This window comes from Corvus moneduloides, chromosome Z, assembly GCF_009650955.1.
Source record: "Corvus moneduloides isolate bCorMon1 chromosome Z, bCorMon1.pri, whole genome shotgun sequence".
NCBI classification, from domain to species: domain Eukaryota; kingdom Metazoa; phylum Chordata; class Aves; order Passeriformes; family Corvidae; genus Corvus; species Corvus moneduloides.
Window position 1 is genome coordinate 52,109,406 of NC_045511.1, and position 21,247 is coordinate 52,130,652.

At 39.5% G+C, this 21,247-nt stretch overlaps 1 protein-coding gene across 9 annotated transcripts in view; it reads right to left on the reverse strand.

Annotated features, from left to right (window-relative positions):
• TRPM3 (transient receptor potential cation channel subfamily M member 3) overlaps positions 1 to 21,247 on the reverse strand; it is a 404,943-nt gene that overhangs the window by 267,277 nt on the left and 116,419 nt on the right. For 5 of the 9 annotated variants that reach the window (XM_032097562.1, XM_032097558.1, XM_032097561.1 and 2 more), the window contains exon 1: positions 4,447 to 4,634. The exons of the other annotated variants lie outside the window; for them this stretch is intronic. In XM_032097562.1, coding sequence (XP_031953453.1) covers positions 4,447 to 4,536 — 90 coding nt within the window. In that variant the 5' untranslated portion in view covers positions 4,537 to 4,634. Of the gene's footprint in view, positions 1 to 4,446; positions 4,635 to 21,247 lie in introns of those variants that run through there. 9 annotated transcript variants of the gene reach the window in all.

Consider the following 21,247-nt stretch of genomic DNA (forward strand, 5'->3'; position numbering starts at 1 on the left):
AGAAGCAATATCCTTCACTCAATTTGCCAAAACAGATTTTTAAAAATTATCCTGAAATAAAATTGTATTTGGTAATCAAATAGCAATACAATTTTAGTTGATGTAAGCCATTGAACAGTGTGGTATTTCACCATGTACTTTAGTGAAGCCTGCCTGGTATTTCCCAGTCTTTATTCCTGTAGACACCTTCTTTACAGACATAACCGAACTCGCTGTAGCAGAAGTATTGCCCACCCTTTTTATTCACATAGATCAGCCCAGTCAGAATTTCATATGTATGTACTGTCACATTAAAAAGACACTGTGTCTCACTCCAGTGAGCTATTTTTCAAGTTTTTAATTTTCCCTTGGGTTACCTTATGCATTCTTGGTAGGGTAATTAAATAAAAATAATTAATAAAAAGAAGATCTAGTTTTTCAATTGGTCAGAAATTTAGCATCTGATCTCTCTAATCTTCCACCAGTTCAGGAGCTAGGTTAGACTACTGCCCAGGTCAGGTAAATTTTCTTCTTTGTTTGGTAGAGCTGAGCTGGCATTTTTGCCAAGCTGCATGCTGGGAAAGAAGAGCTAAAACATTTCCCCCAGTGTTTCTTGTGATTGACTTTGTTTCCTTTCCTCTGGTCCTTCCAAAGTTCCTGCCTTACAAGCCTAGTTATTTACATGCAAGCCAGATTCATTATGAAAAAATTTTCTAGTCTTATTAAGAAAAAAAGGTGTGTAATTTGTTGCTTTTCAAAAGTTTCGTACAGTTTTATACACATCTATAAATCTGTGGGGTTAAAACTTACTGCACATTACAGACCTTTTGTTATTCAGTCCTCTTCTACTGCTATTTATTTATTTAATTATTTTTCTTGAGCATATTGCCCATTTCTTGATCGCATGGCATATATCTGTTTCAAGCAGAAATACATCTGCAGCCTCTCCTAGGGCACAGTGCCCTCTGAGTGAAGTCTTTTGCATGATGTCATTCATTCATTCATTTTTTAAGAAACCAAAACATTGTTCTAAAATGTCTGGGTTTTTTAAATCTTATCTGAGCATCTCAGGAGAATGACAGTTCTGCACAAAGCCACCCTCTCTGCCTATGTGCTCAAAGCACTTCTTAGTCCTTACTTCAGACAGGAAGGCATTAGGCAGTGTGTTAGCACCTTCTAAGCATATTGAAACAACTACAAAAAAATACCAGCAAGGAATGTGCTACAGGAAGTAACCTATTAGAGGAAAAAAATGGGAGCAGTGAAGGATGAGCTGATGACACAAGTGGTAAAAATCTTCTCCAATAAATTGTTTCAATCTGTGCTTCCAATACAGCTCTTAGTACTCTATGTGCCTGTCAGAAAATGAAAAACTGAGAAAATAGGATTATAAAACTGCACCTAAACATGAGGGTATTTGTGAAGTGGGTTAAAACAGGAACACATGCCTGGAAGAAAAGCACAAACTGGATGCATCTACAAATGGTCCTAGCTTATCTAAAATAAATGAGACCACTGTGGCCAGAGCTCTATCCAATCTCAGTTCATGCAGCTGAGCACTGCTCATCCATTTCAACAGGGTGGAACAAGAACATAACCTACCTGCTGAATAACTCCTTTCGGTACCTATTTAAAAAACAGTAATTTCAAGACCAAACAAAGAGCCTTGCCTTCATGCAGTCCTAGATTTCAATGTTTATTTAGATCCATCACTGTAAAAGCACTGATGCTACATTTAAAATTGTATCCACAGGGTAAGAACTTTAAAATTCTTACTGAAAAATCATGGAAGTACTTGAAAAGTTCATGTCCTTTATTAGAAATGTCCAGGTAATGTCACAGTGAATTTGTGTGTGTGCAAAAGAGGAAATCTCTGCTATCTCTCATTCTCACAATTTCAGGAAAAAGCTTATCCTGGAACTTAATGGTCATTTAGTTCTTTTGTTCTGGTAGAGTAAAATAAAGTATAGAAATGAAAAAGACGTAATAGTGTTTTATATTTTCTTACTCTAATTAAATTTACAATGTATATTGAAAAAGAGTTTGACAATGACAGACAAAGCATATAATAATAAAAATGTGCCATAGCATATCAGGCTTTCCAAAGTTTGTTATTGAGAGCATTGTCTACAGAGAAAAGCTGTATAGAAAACGGTCTAGTGAACGTCTACTTAGAAACAATATTGCATTAGCCCTTAAGACCACTTAATCCAATTGGAAACTGGGCAATTAAAAAAAATGAACTTAGATTATTGCACTTGCCTTTCCAATGTTTTCGGATTTAGAGGAGCACCTTTCATTTAGAAAAAGTTTCTTCTTTATTTTGTGAAGGAAAACATGAAGTATAAAAAAATACTTTGTATATAGGAAAATATTTATACAACTCTTCTGGTAATTTAATGCTGCTGTTATTACACTCTTTCCTTGATGACAGGAGAATTTCCTCAGGTTGGCTGATGGAATTCAGACCATGGGCCCCTGTTCTTATGTCAGTCACTTGCTTTAAACACATTAAATAACAAAAGACAAAGACAAGAAGCCAAATTTTAAGCTTTTTTTGGGGAGCCTTAAAGATGCTGATGTATGCATTTCCCTCTCCAATCAACGAGCACTGCTTGTGAGCTGAGAGAGGAGCCAGAGTCCCACCTTCTTTGCTGTGGTCTTTCCCACACCTCGCACACCCTCTGTGCAGAGCTTGCTTATCTCTGGTTATTTTCCCTGCTCTTTTTAACTCTGCAGGGTCCAGTCACTATCTTTCCCTAACAGGTTATATCTGTAGCTTCAGAAAATCATTTTTAGTCAGCTCTCTTAATAATTAATCACAATGTTCATCCTTAATATGTAACGATGAGAAACCATCCACATGGGGCAACATTCATCTGCCAGAAAAGAAATACTGCAATCTATGCCCCCTCACCTCTGACCCACTGGTATTGAGAATGACAGTAAAACTCCCCACATCCGAGTTCTCACACCTCAGCAAAATTATGTTCTCCTAAAAGCATAGGACTAGTAGAGTTTGCCCATTCTCATGAGTGCTTCTGGGGCTGGGGGGGGAAGCCTTTACGAAAAAATCAACACTGCCTTCTGTTTCGTTCTGCATTAGATAAAACTTAGATTTCTGAAAAATCAAAATATAACTTTCTTTTGTTCTTTGGAGATGCTCACAATGTACCCCCCAGCAGCCATACATCTGGTTTGGAAACAGCAATATTTTTCAACTGTAGCCCCTTCCTGTGAGGATTTGAAAAATACCTCCTAGGATACGCAGTATGGTCATTCGTGAATCGTATATACAATAACTACACATACAACATATGTCTGCTAAGTGCAATGTCATATGCTACACTACTGCTCAAGCATGTTGCAGTAGTAAGAACTGACCTAATTTCCAAGCTACTCACACAAAATCAAATGGTTCTATCAAACATTACCATCTAATACACCGTCACACTAGCCATGCTTTACCTTGCTGCAGACTAATTCCAAAGCCAAACTATCAAACTCTATGATAAAATGAGATAAATACTGCAATGAATAAACAATTTTATAAAACAAAGCCTACAGGGAAATTAGTGTATTGTTTAAAATTTCATTGTACAATCGAATTAAGATGTACCAAGAACAAAGACGACTTTTCAGGCTAATGTAACCTATTTTTTTCAGTTTAATGTAACCTATTTTTCATCAAAAAGTTGATTCAAGGTATTTTGTTTTCCAGCTGCAAATGCCTCTAAAACAGCTTCAGTGGGGCACACGTTAGTAATGGTACTTGGCATGCTGAGAATAAGAGCCCTCCACAGTATATAACCCCAAATAATTTTTTCAAACAGAAAATAATGATTTCCTAGGAAAGCGCATTTAAAAACATTTCCAAAAGCACTTTCAAAAGTGTGACAAGCAGTTTAAACAAATAAAAGAAACCCAGAAAGTTTCACTGATGCTGTTAGCACTGCCAGTCTTTAACTGATCCTATTCCCATGTACAGCTTTTAGCAAACTAAGATAATTTTTCTCCACCTACATATTGCTCCACTTACAAGTTGGTCTGAGTCGTACTGGATCTTCAGGTATTGCCTAGGGGCTAGGTAACCCAAAGAACAGATAGCGGAGGGCTGCTCACAAAGGAACACGCCTTAGAAACAGACACCTTCCTCATCCCTAGAAGTTCACATCTTGATAAGACAAGGCAAATAGAAGCAGAGATGATATCCAGCGTCCCTTACTTCCTTTTTTACCCCTTTCACAGACCTTTATGGGCAAACAAACACACTGAATAAAGTACGGATGCACAGTATTGGCACCTTCAGGTGCTCACAAGGGATTTTAAAGGTAGCAGGCAAGGTAATTAATAGTAAAGTTGGGACTATTCCTAAATTAACTTTCCAGCAACAGCGACTGCAGCCCTCCAGGCAGGTGCTCAGCGGCAGACACCGGTTCTCGAATGCAAAGCGGGCTCCCACCGTACCTTAAGGAGTCTGACTGAGGGGAGGAAGGCGGCATGGCACAGCTTCCGGATGGTCCAGTTGAGTGGCCGGGGAGCCTCGGTCTGGCTCATGGCTGTCCACAAATCCCACCGGGAGATCAGCCGCAGCCCTGACAGCGCCTACCGCGGAAGCCGCCCTCCGGGGCGCGGGCATCCCACGCTCGGCGCGTCCCGCCCGCGATGCCGCAGGGCAGAGACTGGGCTCGGCTGGGCTGGGTTAGGATGAGCTGGGTTAGGATGGGCTGGGCTGAGCTGGGCTGGGCTAGGCTGGGCGCGGGGGGGCAGCGGCAGCCACCGAGCCGCCTGCATAGAGCAGCAGCCTCCTGCGCGGGGACGGCAGTGTCCGTGCATGCCAAACGCGGCCGGAGGGATGCAGGCGATCGGCCTGCGGCGCGGGGCAGGATGCTCCGGGAGCGGAGAGGGGCAGGCGGCAGGAATACCGGGATGCAGCGCCAGCCGCCGCTCCCGCCCGCCGCCGGCAGCAGCAGGGCTGGCCGCGCTCGCAGCCGAGCCACCTGCCTCACTCATGCGCTTCCCCGGGCCGAGAGCAGGGCACAAGGGAGCGAATCTAAATAAAGCAAGGGAGGGGTACCTGCGCTTTCTTTCCCAGAGCATTGCGAGGAAAGGGAAACCGGCATGAGGGGAGGTGGGGCCAACGCTCAGACAACAGAGACTGAGGGAGGGTGGGAGGGAAAGAATTGACTGGATATACTGATACAATGAACCTAGAAAGCATTTAATTAATCTGGCAGTGTATCGGTGTGCCAGCGGCCAGTGGCAGTGGTTAGAAGCTGTACTATAAGAGCATGAGTGGTAACATACACATCCGGGCAAAAAAAACCCTCAGACAAACCCAAGCCAATTCGGCTCATTTGAATATTAAATATGTGCTCTAAATAATTCTATCAAAGACATGAAAACCCATGAAGTAATATTGCTTGGGGGGCAATTCAAGTATGGCAAAACATGTTTCCATTTGGGGCAGTAAATGGCCTTCCCAGATAATGCAGATGTTCTTAATGGCAGCTTTCCAGCCAAAGAAGAAATACCTTTTTCCCACTTTTTTTTTTTTTTTTTTTTTTTTGTAGGCCTTGAAGATTACATGAAGGAAGAGTTAGGAAGTGTAAAAGAAACATCCTATAAAGTAATGGTGATTTTTCATTTTGCTGGTAATGACCAGGTGTTACTCTGATTATGGACGAAAGCACCTGCTTTTCAGTAAAGTTTAAATCTCTCATAACTCAGGTTAGGAAATACACATTCAATTTACTTGGATAGGATTCACTGATCTGCTGTTCTCACATTTTCTTTTAATCCCCATAAAGCACATGTATTTCTCCTCTATTTATAATTTATTCTTAGTATTGTGTCTACATTCATCAGTAAAGCTGAATAATTGTCCAAGTGAAGAGCAAAGAGATGAAGACTACTGTTTCTTTCGAACATAAGCATACCAGTCAGCTCCTCTTCATTGTACCCTCAGGAATTGAAGGTTCTTATTCAACATCAGGGTTGGGCTAAAAAATCTTCTGCCCAGAATATTAAATCCGAGAACAAAGTGCAAGACTGACTATGCACCAGAAGAGGTCTCACTTGTTCCACCCCACCGTACATGGCAAAATTATAGAACCTCAAAGATACAGGGACTGGACCATGAGCTGTCTGTGGAATGGAGTGGGTAGGACAACAGAAGACATGATTCAGTGATAGAATTTGTGCAGATAAATTTCTGGTTGTGGCTGAGCAGCTAGTTTAAATGATACATATTTAAATGCCTCTTGTTTGAGCTCTGAATGTATTTTTTTATGAGAGGAGGAAAAAAATCTTGCATTGTTAGTGGAATTAAACTTAAGTAAATATGATTATCTGAAACTGCTTTTCCACAGCTGTATAAATTAGACAACATTAAACAGGCAGAAGAAAATAATCTTGACTTAAAACATAATGCACCTTAGAAGATGTACGGCATGATAACTTTATTCAGCTATAAAGGTAATTATATGCAATGATTAAGCTTTTGGAGTTCATAGTTAAAAGAAAGAAAAGGACTCGAATCAGAACCAAGAACTCAGAACACTCAAGATGACCACGGCTTCCCCCTATCCCACATCCCCTCAAGTAGTGCTTAAAATTTTTTTCTACCTTTGAAGTTCAGGAAAGAGTTTCTTGGGAAGGTACCATACTCATCACTACCTTGTCCCCTTTCATGTCCATTTTGCATTAGGCATCTGCCATAAAACAAAATTTTCAGCCTTTGTGATAGGCATAAAGAAGACAGAAGAGTCATAGCATGCTGCCCTTCTTTTCAATGGGCAGAGTAATAACTCTCTGAAGATGCTAGAGAGCTGAACACAATGAAGAAACATAACAGATAGCTTTAATAAACTAAAAATAGTGAGCCCAATGTATCTTCTAGCTTCCAAAGAGCTTCCCGTCTTTGAGATGAGCTCTATCATTGCCTTCTTCTGCAAACAGTACATTAGGGATGAGAGTTGTTATTTGCTGAAGTGTTTAATACACACCAAGTTTTTTTCACATGCCTGCTCTCCATGGCCTTGTACCTTGCCTACTCATTTGTACTTGCACAAGGTGAGAGCAAGAATATAAACTTCTGTCAGTGGCAGTGAGGAAGCTCTGATGGACAGGACATTATCATGAGATAGGAACTTCACTTTCACCACAAAGTCCTTGGCTGCCTTTGGGTAGACTACTTAAACTGCTTGTCCATAAAGCCAAGCCTTAATTAGTTCTATTTTTAATGTATTTTTTTAATCTATAAGCAATACTGGAGTGATTTTATGGCTATTGAATGTAAATATGAGGAAACTGAAGCAAGGAGATTTTTTTCATATTCCCAGCACCCACCTACTCCCCCACCCCCATTTTCAGCAAGCGTAAATGGTGAAGATTTGGAAAGTACAGAAGTAAATTCTGAAAAGCTTCTTTTTTTCCCAGCTATTCTGACAATAATGGTTAAAAATAGTAGTAAAAAATTGGAATATGATGGGGGGGGGTTGTGTGGTTTGGAGGGCTTTTTACCACTTCAGTGGAAATGTCAGGAAATGTTTGAATCTCCTATTCCTGTTGGAATATCTGATCAGATATGCTCAGATCAGATCAGCTCCTACAATCTGAGGCTTCCTAGGAGAGGCAAAGATGTAGCAGTCCCACTAGAATTTAAGTCCTGCTTTGCTAGATTTAAAACACAGAGCTGCCACTTTCATATTAAAACATTTTGTCCTTGAAGAATGCCCACTGCACCATCAGTATTCACTTCTATTTCTTTGTCTCTTGTGAAGGAGCACCTTTGGTACCACAGGAAGGCAAAGCAAACAGAAGACAAATTCCATTGCTTCCTTAAACACAGAGATTTCTATTCTTTGTAAACCTATTTTTCATGGAAAGCATTTTTTGACCACCTCTTTTTGGATTCCTGCAATCTAACATGATAATAATTGCACACTTAGAAAGCTCTGATATGGTAAAATTTAATACCTCTGGAAATGCTACAGAATGAAAAGTTTCTGAGAAACACATTAACATCCAGACCACTCTTAGCACATCAGCAATGTCCAACATTTTCAACCTGAGAGCACAATTAAACAGGAAGGTATTATAAGCAAACCCAGACACTACTCTCCAATCCTGTCCAAGTAACAATTCCTTTATGGTACAAGAGATGCTGTAGAAATGAAAGACAGAAAGGGCAGGACCAGGAAACCAGAGAGATGTATTGGTCAGCATGGTAGAAAACCTCTTCTATGTGGCCACTGCCTACCTGTGGATAAAATCAGGCAGAAGAGTTTTCCCATGGTATCACACCTGTTTTTCCCATGTACATCATAGACCAGAATCATAAAATCATAGAATAGTTTGGTTTGGAAGCAACCTTTAAAAGTCATCTAGCGCAACATCCCTGCAATAAGCAGGGCCATCTTGAAGTAAACCTGGGCTCAGAGTCCTGTCCAACCTGACCTTGAGTGCTTCCAGGGATGAAGAAACAACCACCTCTCTGGCAACCTGTGCCAGTATTTTACCCGCCTCATTCTAAAAGATTTCTTCTTTACATCTTTTATAGATCGACCTCCTTCAGTTTCAAAACCATTGCCCTTTTTCCCATCACAACAGGCCATGATAAAACATCAGTCCCCATCTTTCCTACAGGCACCTTTCAGGTATGGAAGGCTGCTGAAGGTCTCTCCAGAGCCTTCTTTCCTCCAGGCTGAATAAAAACAACTCTCTCAGCCTTTCCTCACAGGAGAGGTGCTCCAGCCCACTGATCATCTTTGTGGTGTGCCTCTGCCCTGGTGACCCCCAGAGCTGGATGCAGCACTCCAGGTGGGGTCTCAAGAGACAGAGCAGATAGGCAGAATGCCCTCCCTTGCCCTGCTGGCTACGCTGCTTTGGATGCAGCCCAGGACAGAATTTTTTCTGGGCTGTGAGTGCCCATGGCTGGCTCTTGTCCAGCCTCTCATCTACCAGCACCCCCAAGTCGTTTTTGGCAGGGCTGCTCTTGATCTGCTCATCACCCAGCCTGTTTTGATACTGGGGGTTGCCCCAACCCAGGTGTAGGGCCTTGCTCTTGGCCTTGTTAAACATCATGAGATTCCCACAACCCTACTCCTCAAGCTTGCCCAGGTCCCTCTGGATGGCACCCTTTCCTTCAAGTGTGTCACTGCACCACTCAGCTTGGTGTCATCTGCAAACTTGCTGAAGGAGCACTCAATCCCACTGCCCATGTCACTCATGAAGACATTAAACAGTACTGGTGCCACTACAGACCTCTGGAGGACAATTCTTGTCACCAATGCTGGCCAAGATATTGACCACTGGACGTGACCATCCAGCCAATTCCTCATCCATTGAACAGTTCACCCATCAAATCCATATCTCTCAAATTTAGAGAGAAGGATGTTGTGGGGACCAAAGGCCTTAATACAATTTACGTGAGAAGAAAGACACATCTTCACAGTGTAGCTAGAGAGCTACTTCGTCAAGGCTTCCTTGCTCTTGGACCAGTGGGACAGCAAACACTAGAAAAAATAGGGCTACCCTTGCATTTAAAACTAGAGCTACCTTTGCTTGCAGTGGCCGCCATAGGACTACCACACAAATGTGATGATGTGGAGGCATTAGTTCCTTGGAACACACTTTGGCCATCTCCTAGGTTTGTGGAGGAAATGGCAGGATGGCAATAGGAAAAGAATTCAGAAGCTCTCGTTTCAAAGTTAGTGCTAACAAATCCTTCTATTGGTACAGTCAAGAAGCACAAGTCACCTTAGTATCCAGTCACTTTGCAGGTCTGTAAGCTAAACAAGGATGAAAAATACATCAATGAATTAATGTAAGGCTACACTAATAACAGCAAGTGTTTTTTTCAACACACTCATATTTCAATTTGTTTATGTTCATTTCATGTGATTTCTAGCAAAAATCAGAGGATAGAAAGATAAGTTTATGTCATAAAGTTTGGACAAACTGTACTTAATTTTGTGCCTGCCCTAACTTCTGGGGGACACAAATTTTATTGATGCTTAATTCAACTGATAATTAAATTATAAAATTAATCCACTGCTGTCACATCGTTTCTATTCATTGCATGCCTGAGGTAGTTCTTCTGCTGTTATCTCTGCCAAGGTATTTCACAGGTCTTTTGCCACATGCTGATAATTCCTTCTTCCCCAGACACAGACACACATACTAATGTAATGTAATGTCTATTTCCTTATTAAATATTAATTAAATAATTTGTTATAGATGACGACAATTCTGTAGATGGTTTCAAGGATATATATATAAACATTATTGTATGTAGCTATAAATCATGCCTTTTGGCAACTAACTGAAAACCAAAAATTCTTTCTTTTATCCCAAGTTTTATAGGGATGTGATGAATATCAAATATGATTATTTTATATGCCTACTACCTTGAGATTAACTTTAACTGATCAGCATCTGGCTTTTGCCTGGAAAGCAGCTAGCTGGGCTACCACAAGAGATCTCAGAGGTATCACAGCCCACAGTACTGCAGAGAACAGGGGAAGCAGACTTGTGAGAGAGCAGGTGAACTGGACAGTGCAGCACACCCAATGCACCCTTGTCGTAAGTATTTTTCTAGAGACTCTGATTGTTCCCAGTTCCAAAATACACAAGTGGAGGACTCTCAGACTATGGACACAGAAAATGTAAGTTTAAGCAGATGGTCACAAGGAGCCTCCATCATTATTTGTGGTTTCACTCCTGCAGCTACTGATAATTTGCACCACTTTACCTTCAGTTGCTCTCCAAGTATTTGTAATCTACCTACCCCTAAATATCAAAGCTGTATCTTTTGAGTGGTGTATTACACCAGACATCCCTCTTTAATTGCAGGCTGAAGCCTTTTACAGTTTATCTTTGAAGGAGATTAAAACACATAGGCATATAACACTTATATTTTGGGACTAGAAATGTCCATGGTTGACTGTTACTTAGGTACAAATAACGCATTTAAATTGCAATCTATCTTAGTTTAAATAGAATTTCAAGTGTAGGCAAGCTGTCAGTTCTTTAACCTCTGCAGCATATGACAGAAATAAGGATGCTCATACATTCAGATTTATGTTTATGCTAAAACTTTCTTTCCATCTTAGCCATCACGTTCTTATCTGCACTATTTAACTTTGTGTAAATACTTTCTCAATTTTGACCTGTAACATAATTTTCTTTAAAACTTCCCATTCAGATATCAAATTTACTAAGTCATCATGGTATAGTGTTTTCTAGTCTTGATTATTTTGCTAAAGAAAATGCAGAAAAATACAATATATCATGAACAAGAGCAATTCACCCTGTTAACGTATTTCAACGAAGACCCTACAGAACAACTCTCCTGCACTTCTGTACTTCACTTGACTCAGACAGACACACTATGCAACAAGGGGGACTGCCTCACTTTGGCTCATTGTACTTCAGAACTGGAAAACATCCTAGTACCCTTTGAAAGTAGCAACGAATTACAAAAATCTCTAATGCCTTCTACTGTGGGGTTATAAAAACCCCAAGATAACCAAATGGTATTTTCCACAGGTACTGCATTTCTGCACACCCCCACAACCTCTGCCCTCCTCCCAAAGGCAGAGGCCTTACCCTAGAGCAGACATCATCTCTGATGATGAAGCCTTCTGCAACCACTTGTTTCAGACGGGTTGAGCACATTCAGTGTTTCATTACTGACATGTCTGCTTTCCTGAGTATTCCCTTTTACTATATTTCTGTAATTTTCTACATGCATCAGTGCAGACAGCCAATCCTGCACTGGCTTCAGTACTTCCCCCAGCTACTCAGTTAGCTGCATACCACTATTCATACTGGTTTGGGGAACTAATCTGGCCACCAAGCCCTTACAGTGAAGGGTCTGTGTCAGTAAAGGGTTCAGTCACCAAAACTGAAAAGACCACAGAGAGGCACCCTCACACTTGTGAGGAAACAAGCCAGTGGCTGATGGCCCAGAAGAAACACAGAAAGCAGCACCACAGAAGCAGTTGCAAGGAAGATTGCCAAATCAATGTAACACAAACAGGTATAGTGCTAGCAAATAACAGCAAAGAGCTAAAATTGCGCTTGCTACACAGGTACTATGAATTAACTAACTGTATAGTTGAACTTTCGCTAGGAAATCCTTCACAGAAATTTCAGCCTCAATGAAAAAGTAAAGCTTGACTAGAGTTGTAAGTAAGTTTTCCACACACATTTTGAGCAGCAATGTCTTCTGCTAGGCAATGGGAGGACAATTTATAGAGCCTCTGCATCTCCTGAGCAATTTGTGATTTTCTTTCACAGAATAACACAAGAAATTGTGTAAGGCTGAGATATTAATGAGATTAAACATATGAGGAATGGCCTCATTTGGCCATTCCTCTGGACAAAGATACTGCAACAAGAAGCATTACTCAAAGTCCCATTTTATCTTCTCAAGTAGATACTATTGACTCCAGTGGTCTACTTTAAAATACACTCTCAAAAACTGGTAACTTTAATTGGGTCTATTTTCAGCATGTCGTGGGTTTTGTCTTCATTTATTTCTAAAGGCACATATCAAGTCCACACATATTCTTGTTATATCCTGGACTCAACAAACATCTGCAGTTTTACACCTACATTTTCACTGGAACTATTATAAACACATCTGGACAGCAACAAACTCTGGATGGTGTTTTCCATACACAATTGCAATTATCATGTATTTGCATACAGTGTCACACTGGGAAAAAAACAAAGCTAGGGGGCTTTTAGACTGATCACTGATCAAAGCTGTGGGAAGAGTAGTCAATGCCTCCGGAGACAGTAATCTAGTTTCCTAGTCAGACACAACAGATGGGTGACACAAAAAGTGCCAGATGAGGGCAACAGTAAAAAACACATCAATTGTCCCAAATAAGCTGTAGTCTCAGCTTGCATTTGCCTAACCACTTCCTGGGGCTGCTTTTTTTTTTTTTTAAATCCCTTTTGCTGTTATAGGATTTGGACCCTTTTCCTGCTCAGATGTATAGCTTAGTTCCTTGCTCAAAAGAAACCACAGAAATTAAAAATCCAGAAACTAGATCTTCATTGTTATTTTTACATTGCATCACATTTACTTCACAGTTTATAGACAAATCAAATAATTTGAAAAGCCATCACTTAATACTCCAAAAAATCTGCTCAAAATGTGTTAATTTTGATGACAATTTTAAAATTTTTTGTGAACTCCCATACTAGGTGAATAGCAACAACAATCCCTTATTCATGCAGCTCTAAACTCTTAAACCAGACAGCAGAGTGAAACTGGAGTATGAAACTGCACTGTAGAAGAGTCTTTTTTTTTTTTTTTCTTGTTCGTCCAGCACAACTGTAGTACTACTCATGACAGCTAACTACTAGTTTATTTAAGGAGATCAGTTGCCCATAGTTCTTCACTTCTCTAAAGAAAATACACATAACTATTGGGACAGAGCAGCAAAGTCCACAGGAACAGAGAAATAGAGCAAAAGAAAATAAAAGAGGATTTTTTTTTTAAAGTGTCACTCAGTTATGCATCTGGTTTTTGCAACAGCCTTTAATCAAGCATTGTCTAACACTACACCATGCTCATGGCTCCCCTATCACTACTATAACATTCTAGCCACTCAAACCAATACTTAACAGACAGATTCCACTGGCAATATAAAGCTGCTGGAAGGCTTTTCTGGAGGAGCTTTTTGGCTTACCCAGCAAGACTTTGTCAGGTCAATGTCTCCATTGTAGACTGTTCTGTAACATCCAACATGATTGTTATTTTTAAAGTGCTCTGATACTTGAGTCCCATGATTTGTACAGCTTTACTGATTCTACTGATACGTACAAATCCTTATTAACAAGGTTTTCAAATCACATGCCAAGACAGCACATGTATATTGTATTTTAGACTTGTCATACTAGAATCCGAAAAACAAATTTGAGAGACAGCAATTTCCTAATGTAGTAATCCCATATTCTATTTTATCAAACAATGATTATCCTGCCAACCTTAAAAAATAACAGATTCGCTCCAGGATTGTGTGATTTCATTCTCTTTCATGTTTTTAGCACTTCCTTAACATGCTAGGTCAGAAATTTTGGCTCTGTGATTTACGGCTGATTCCCAGAAGGCAAACAAACAGATTCTTCTTGTGTTGTTGGCACTAAACTTGATGCCTCTATTGTGTTATGTATAAAGTATCCGTTATAATGAGGACACAAGCCATGAATTATTTTTCAGATTCATAACAAAGACTTTGTGATTCATCTATGGCTATGATTTACATATTATTTTACTACAGCAGTTAAGCTAATTTAGAAGAGAAGAAACCAAAAACTCTCTGTTTAAGCTGGACAGACATAAGCAAGTTAGAAATTCTTGGGAGAAAAACTTCCTGGAAAATAATAATGAATGGGTATTTGTATCAACATCTTCGATAACCATTTTTCAAAATTATTTGATGTCTGACACAATCTTCCAAGAAGTGAGCACTTGGGATTATATTTTCATATGGGGAACTTTTAGGAATTTTTTAGTTAACAGTACTTCTGCGGAAAGAACTGCACAAATGCTAAATACAATCTGTTTTTCTCCCAAAGTCCATGCAACAAGCAGGAGCTATGAACATTTAGGTACTCTTGGAAAAATTGTGACATTTTAGATAATTCCTAATATTTTGTGTTTATTCTATGGAAATCCTCCACTTACTCTCTTGGAGGTTTTGTTTTACTTTATATTAATACACACAAAGTTTTGGACCTCTGAACTAGTATCTTCTCTATTTTCCATTTTATCAAAATCTACAGATAAAATGTGTTAAAAGAGCAATTTATTTAGTATACTTTTATGATAAAGAATTACTCTCAGCAATCTATTTTTCCTTTTTTAATTATTGTTTTCCCTTATAATTTTTCATTAGAGGTTTATAACTTTCTGTTTTACAGTGACCAGTCACAGAAAATCACACATGAGGGCATGGCCTCTTTCATTACTGATGTAGCAGGGAAGAGGAAGCAAAACAGAACATGTGATACCAGAAGGTATTTCCTGCCTTGAAAGTTCCATGAATTATTTAGTTTATCCAGTTACATGTCATAATTAGTGTATTTATTTTAACTAATGTGAGAGTAAAATGCCAGCTGAATTTTTTTCAGTCCTGAAAGCACTGCTTAACCCTGTGCTAGATAAAAACTCTAACTTTCTAACTGGTGGTAAGCAATATATGAATTCCAATTCAGGCATACTTGGTACAAAGCGGGGTAAAACAGATGAGAGAAAAAGCCCAGCGCCCTTATCAGCCATTTTGACATCCACATAAACCTCCTTGCTAGAAGACATTTTGAGATAAGGAAGAGGAAGAAACAGAAATGTATTCAAGTGCAATCAGAATAACCAATAACGGCCCTAGTTACATACGACATCTTCTTTTCCTTTTTGAAAATTCTACTAAAAATAAATTGTCAGACTTCTAACATATTTATAAAGAAAGCCTTCTCATGCGTGTATCCATGACAACCTAGATTTATATTTTGAGCTCTAGAAAGTTGTTACAGCACAGCTTACATAAATTACTTTGAAGAATGTAGCAAGATAAGATGGTTTGTGATCTGAGGTATTTTATTCAGCATAATATATAATATTTTGACTATACTGAAGCATAAAGGAAAGCAAAAGCATTATGTCGTGGTTTGAAGCCAGTTTTGTAAACCTATAAAATAAACCTATTTTTAATACAGGGAAAATGTATAAGCACTTTAGCACAAAGAACACTGAAAATTGAAAAAAAAATCTCTGAAGACTTAGTAATTGAATGTTAGCATATCATAATCAGGAAAGCAAAGAAATATAACAGAAATGTGAAGCATACATTGCCTGAAATAAACAAAACTTGTATTTACACTAGTATGTCTCCTACTGGGGTTCCATCTGGACTGCTTTGGGCACACACAGCCTATTTTTTTTCTCTCTCTCATACCTAGGGGAAAGGATCTGCTTTCACTATACTGAGCATTACTAAAATAACATCTCTGTTACACGTTTCTTTTTGCATTTGACTTGAGAGTTATAGTATACTATTTACACAATAGATTAACACAGTAGGCAATTTCCAAGTACAACATGGAAACAATAGGAACATAGTCCATGAGATTTTTCCAAAACAAGTATCAGTGACTTCCCTAGCATTTTGCTGTCAAATAAATGCATTACCTACTTTGGAAAGAGACTTCGAGGGAAGAGAGATACAATCACTTCAATAACTGTTGAGTACACTGCTAAGAATTCAAGTGGTGTTAACAACTACTGCCTCTATGACCTTTTTTTCTGAGCAGAGCCTACTATTTTAGATTGCAAGCCAGGAAAGCAAAAAAAGCAGACAAGTTCATAACAAAGCCTTCTCCTTGAGCTGTCTGCCAAGGGAAAAAGTTCTTGACCTCAGAGATGCAATGGTTGGGTGATACACCACCAGGCAGCCTGGCACTGTGTGAATTCCTTATCACTAGACCCACACGAGCACCTTGGGGGCTCTGGTCATGGGGGATCTCGAGTGAGAAGTATCTAGCTGAGGGCTAGCCAACAAGATTAAAGTGAAATTCAACACCTCCACAAAATGCAACAGCACAAGTTTCTTCTGAAAGCTCAAGACATGAACTTCAAGGACTGCAACCTAGCCATTATCTACACCTTGTGAATTCTTATAATGGTATACCCTGACACTAGCTCAGCTGATTAAAGCATGATACTAAAAACACCAAGATCATGGCTTGATCCCTCTACAGGACTTTAACTTAAGAGGTAGACTTGATGAATATTTTGGATCCCTTCCAACTCATAATATTCTGTGATTCTGAGACAGAAAAACAACAGAAATTAACCTGATATGGGGATGGCACAAGTTTTGCAGCACACGGTCCTGAAAGAGAGCCAGCAATTAAGATGCATGTTTACCCTGCATGTGTCCCCTGCTGGTCAGTTGTGGTCTTCTCTGGCCTGTTGTCTCCTCCCTCATTTCCTGATAGATGGGAAATAATTACCCTATGACTCCCTTTTCTTGCCTGCAACAATGGCCTGTATGTGCAACATAGTAGTCCTGAGGGTCAGAACCTTTGCCCTTTTCTCTTAACTGTATTACGGCAACTTCAGAGCTAATTTTCTGCATAAGCCAAATTTAATTTTATTCACTTGTATAAATATTTGTGGGCACAGTTCATGCAATTCAGAAGTACTGCCAGAGCCTTAGGTAAACAAAGATAATACTTTTATGGGAAGGATTTAATTACAAAACATCATTATAAACATATAAACCTTTCACTCAAATTCCTTTTGCTTCATATTAGAGAACATTATTCTCTACAATCTAGTACTATGTTTTATGTAATGAAATGTCACTTATACCAACAGAAACCTTCCAACCTAATACAGTAAAAATTTGAGTCTGCCTTCAGTTTCCTCCAGTTCTCCATGAAAAGCAGAAAATGTGCAGTAGAAATGAAATACCTTAATCAAGAACCACCAGCATTAATAGTATCTTCTGATATTTTGTTAAAATAATGTGCAAATAAGTAGTAGTTCACATGATACGTAAGAGAAAGTGCTAGAGTGAATAATTTGCCAGAGAATGACATTATATTTTTACTAGAAATCTTGGCAATGCAGCTACTTTATGTGTGTACAAGCAAGTCCTATGTCCTGTGCTGCCCCAGCATGACTAGACACCTGTGCCTCTAAAGAAAAGTTCATCCTTTCTAAAAGCCCATTAAAAAAACATATAGAGAGGCATCACAAAGGCCATATTTGAACATAACTGTATTTGAATTTGTTATTAGTCAGTTATAGTCAAGTGGTAAGTAAATTTACAGTGGTAAAAAGGTTACACACTGCTGTATGTTTGGCAATTTTAGAACATTGTTATTCAACTTCCATTCTTCATATTCTCAATGGTAGGTTTATCATAACTGATTAAACAATCTATTCCTCTGATAGCCAGTAGTATTCCATGGAAATTAATTTTTTGGCCTATTAAATATATTACCTAACATATGCCCATCAACCAGCACAATTGATGTATATGGTTTTTATGCAGACAGAAATGGCTCAAGAGCCATCATGTATAAATACTTAAGAGAGTTAAAAGCAAGAACAGATGCCATGCCATAGAAGTGTGATGCTACATAAAATTCTGTGAAGTTTAAACGCATTAATTGAAACTAGCAAGCAAGCTTACTTGATGTGTTTCCTTTGGTGTTGGTTAAAGAGTGTCAAGCAATTGTACATTAAGAACTGGAAAATCAGTGGTTTGTGCCAATATTAAGATACAGCTATTACCCTTGTCTAGAGTTATCCTCTACACTGCAGATGAAGAGCTTTTCCTTTGCACTGTTTCAATAATACTAAAAAATTACCTTGAAAGTTACAATTTTACAAAGACCACTCTGAAATATTGCTCCCATCTAACAGTTCTTACGAAGCAGCCTTGGACAATGCCACATGATAAGAGCTGGACACAATGAAATATAAGATAGAATTAAATGCTATTAGTACAAATTTCAGAGTCCAGTTTCCTGCTTTAGTGCTACTTTCCCTGCTCATCTCAGTTAGAAAGACCAACTTAGTGAAGTTATATCTGACTCTACTTGAAATAGTTTCTTAGTTGCCACTAATCAACTCAAATTAAAGAAGGAAGAAGACCTTTTTCAAGCAACACCACATCAAAATGACAAAGGCTGTGGAAATTTTAGGGGAAAATACAGTTGCTGCTCCCAGGTGGAATGCAGTCGGCATACCCGACCTGCCAGACACACACAGTCTGGGAGGGTCTCAATGGATGGTGGAGCAGAGTGGAGACACTAGGGCCAGGCTCTGTCAAAACCCTTGCAGAGAGGGGAACTCAGTCCTGCTGATAACCCTCACAGCAGCTTAAAACCAGGAGAGATAAAGGAAGATGTCCTGCTCTTGAATGAGCAGCTGTGGAGGAAATCACTGACACAGGTTCCCCTGCCAGGGTTATCTCTGGTGCTATCCTGAGATATCTGCCCTCAGGATACAACTACCCCCCACTGAGTAAGATGTGTATCTTAGTCACTCAAGCTCCACCTGAACTTAAACAGTATAAAAGTGAGGTAAGAATGGGAAGAACTTCGGGAAGACTCCAGTGTAACTGCTGGAATCAACTGACAAGCTAAACCTGTCTTTCCCATAGGGATGCCTGTTGGGTAAGAGCTCATGCTCTGGGTGCACCAGATCATTAACTCCAGCTAGCTTTTACTGGGAATTAGAGCTTGTTAGTATATTGCTTTGAATTAGTGCAATGCTTTGAATACATTTTTGTAGTCAGATACCATCCCTAGCAATCCTCGAACCTTACCTGTCACAATTTTGTTAATTATGAGTGTTACTCTGTAAACTGTGAGTGTGAATCCTTCAAGGGTGGTGGCAGTCACCAGCAATGGGCAAAGATGTGGAGATCCAGGAGGGGTCTCTCTGTTGGTCTGGGACCCTGAACCACCCTGATCTAGTGAGCTGCTCAGTGAAGGGTGCCCATAATGGGATGCTGACAGACTGGTCAGGCACAAAGGTCATGGCTTTCCTGGGGCACTGACAGATAATCACATACTAAGGGCTTGAGTAAATCTCCTCTTTCCACATGACAGTAGCACTGCATACATTAACTTTAATTTTTTACCATTTATGATGACTTTCAAGAAACAGAACATTGGTAAATCATACAACTGCTTTTGAAGTATCAATAGACATATTTCAATATATGGGGAGCAATATGGAACTAATATATATAATTAGACTTGACAAACAAAAACTGAAATGGGACGGCTTAATTTCTTAAAGAAAAATCCATCTGTCTGATCAACTGATCAAGTTTTTTGATAATTTGCTCAGTCAATAATAATAAAAAAACCTTCAAAAATTTTTTGCCTTTTTACAAGGGCATTTGTGGTAAGACAAGGGCAAATGGTTTTAAACTGAATGAAGGTAGATTTAGGTAAGAAATTAGGAGCCAATTCTTTCCTAAGAGAGTGGTGAGGGTCTAAAGCAGGTTGCACAGAGAAACTGAGTGTCCCATCCCTGAACGTGTTCAAGGCCAGGTTAGACGGGTCTCTGAGCAGCCTAGTCTAGTGAACAGTATCACTGCCCAGGGGAACTAAATTATCATTAAGGTCCCTCATAGAATCATTCCTGTCATGATTTTTTGATGAACATTAATTCTCAAAAATGCTCATTCACTGTTATAACTAAGCAGTAATTGAGAGCACTGAGTGTACAGGCACAGAGCAGGGCCAGCAGGTTACCATACAGGGCTCCATACAGGTAATTCTGACAGTGCTATCAGACCACTCTCTCTGCCCTTGCACGTGCCTCCTATCAGTGTCCATGAACTTGTGTGTGCCCAATATGTTTAAATGCTTCCTAACTTGATCCACACCTTCTAACGTAACTCTTCTGGACTTTTATGGACTCTCCTACTGGTCTGTGTGGCCATGGATTCCTTACAGGAAGACTTACCAGTAAAAACTAAAGCAAAGAAAAAAGCAAATACATTTTTCCCAGCTCCTCTGTCATCACATTCTCTGCCCCATTCACTAGTGGGCCCATACTTCTTCTCTTCTTCCTTTTTGCAGATATACCCATAAAAGGCTTTCATGTTACCTTTCAATTTTCTTCACCAGATTCAACTCCAAATGGACCTCATCTTTCCTAACTCTATCCCTGCATGCTCTGAGTGTGTCTCTGAATTCCTTCTGGACCACGTGACCTAACTTTTACCTCTTGTGAACTTCTTTTTTGTGTCTTTGTCAAGAGCAGCTTGTTCATTCATGTTACCTTTGATTAATTCTGTCATCAAATGGTCATCAGAGCACTCCAAAAACCTCCTGGATCACTCATGCATTCTGTGCTGTGCCTCCAGTACATATAGATGTGTTTTGTGGCTCTCCTGAGGACCAATGCCCGTGAACATGAGTCTTCCACTCAAGCTGGAAGGAAAACTCTGATAAGGTCCAGTGTTGAAGAACAAATCTGTTCCTGTTGATGAAGCTGAAAGTTTTTACATAGAGGAACTGTTTTCACACCTTCAGAGTCTGTGGATGAATACTTGAAGAGAAAAATGCACTCCTTGGCTCACAGAAATAGTATCTGAGTCCTGGAGTAGTGTGCCTTCTGCCTCTTGCCATTGCAGGACCATAAGGTCTAAGATGAGATAGAGTCTGGTACATTCACACAAATAAAGGCCTTGTTGTTCTTGTTTTGCAAACT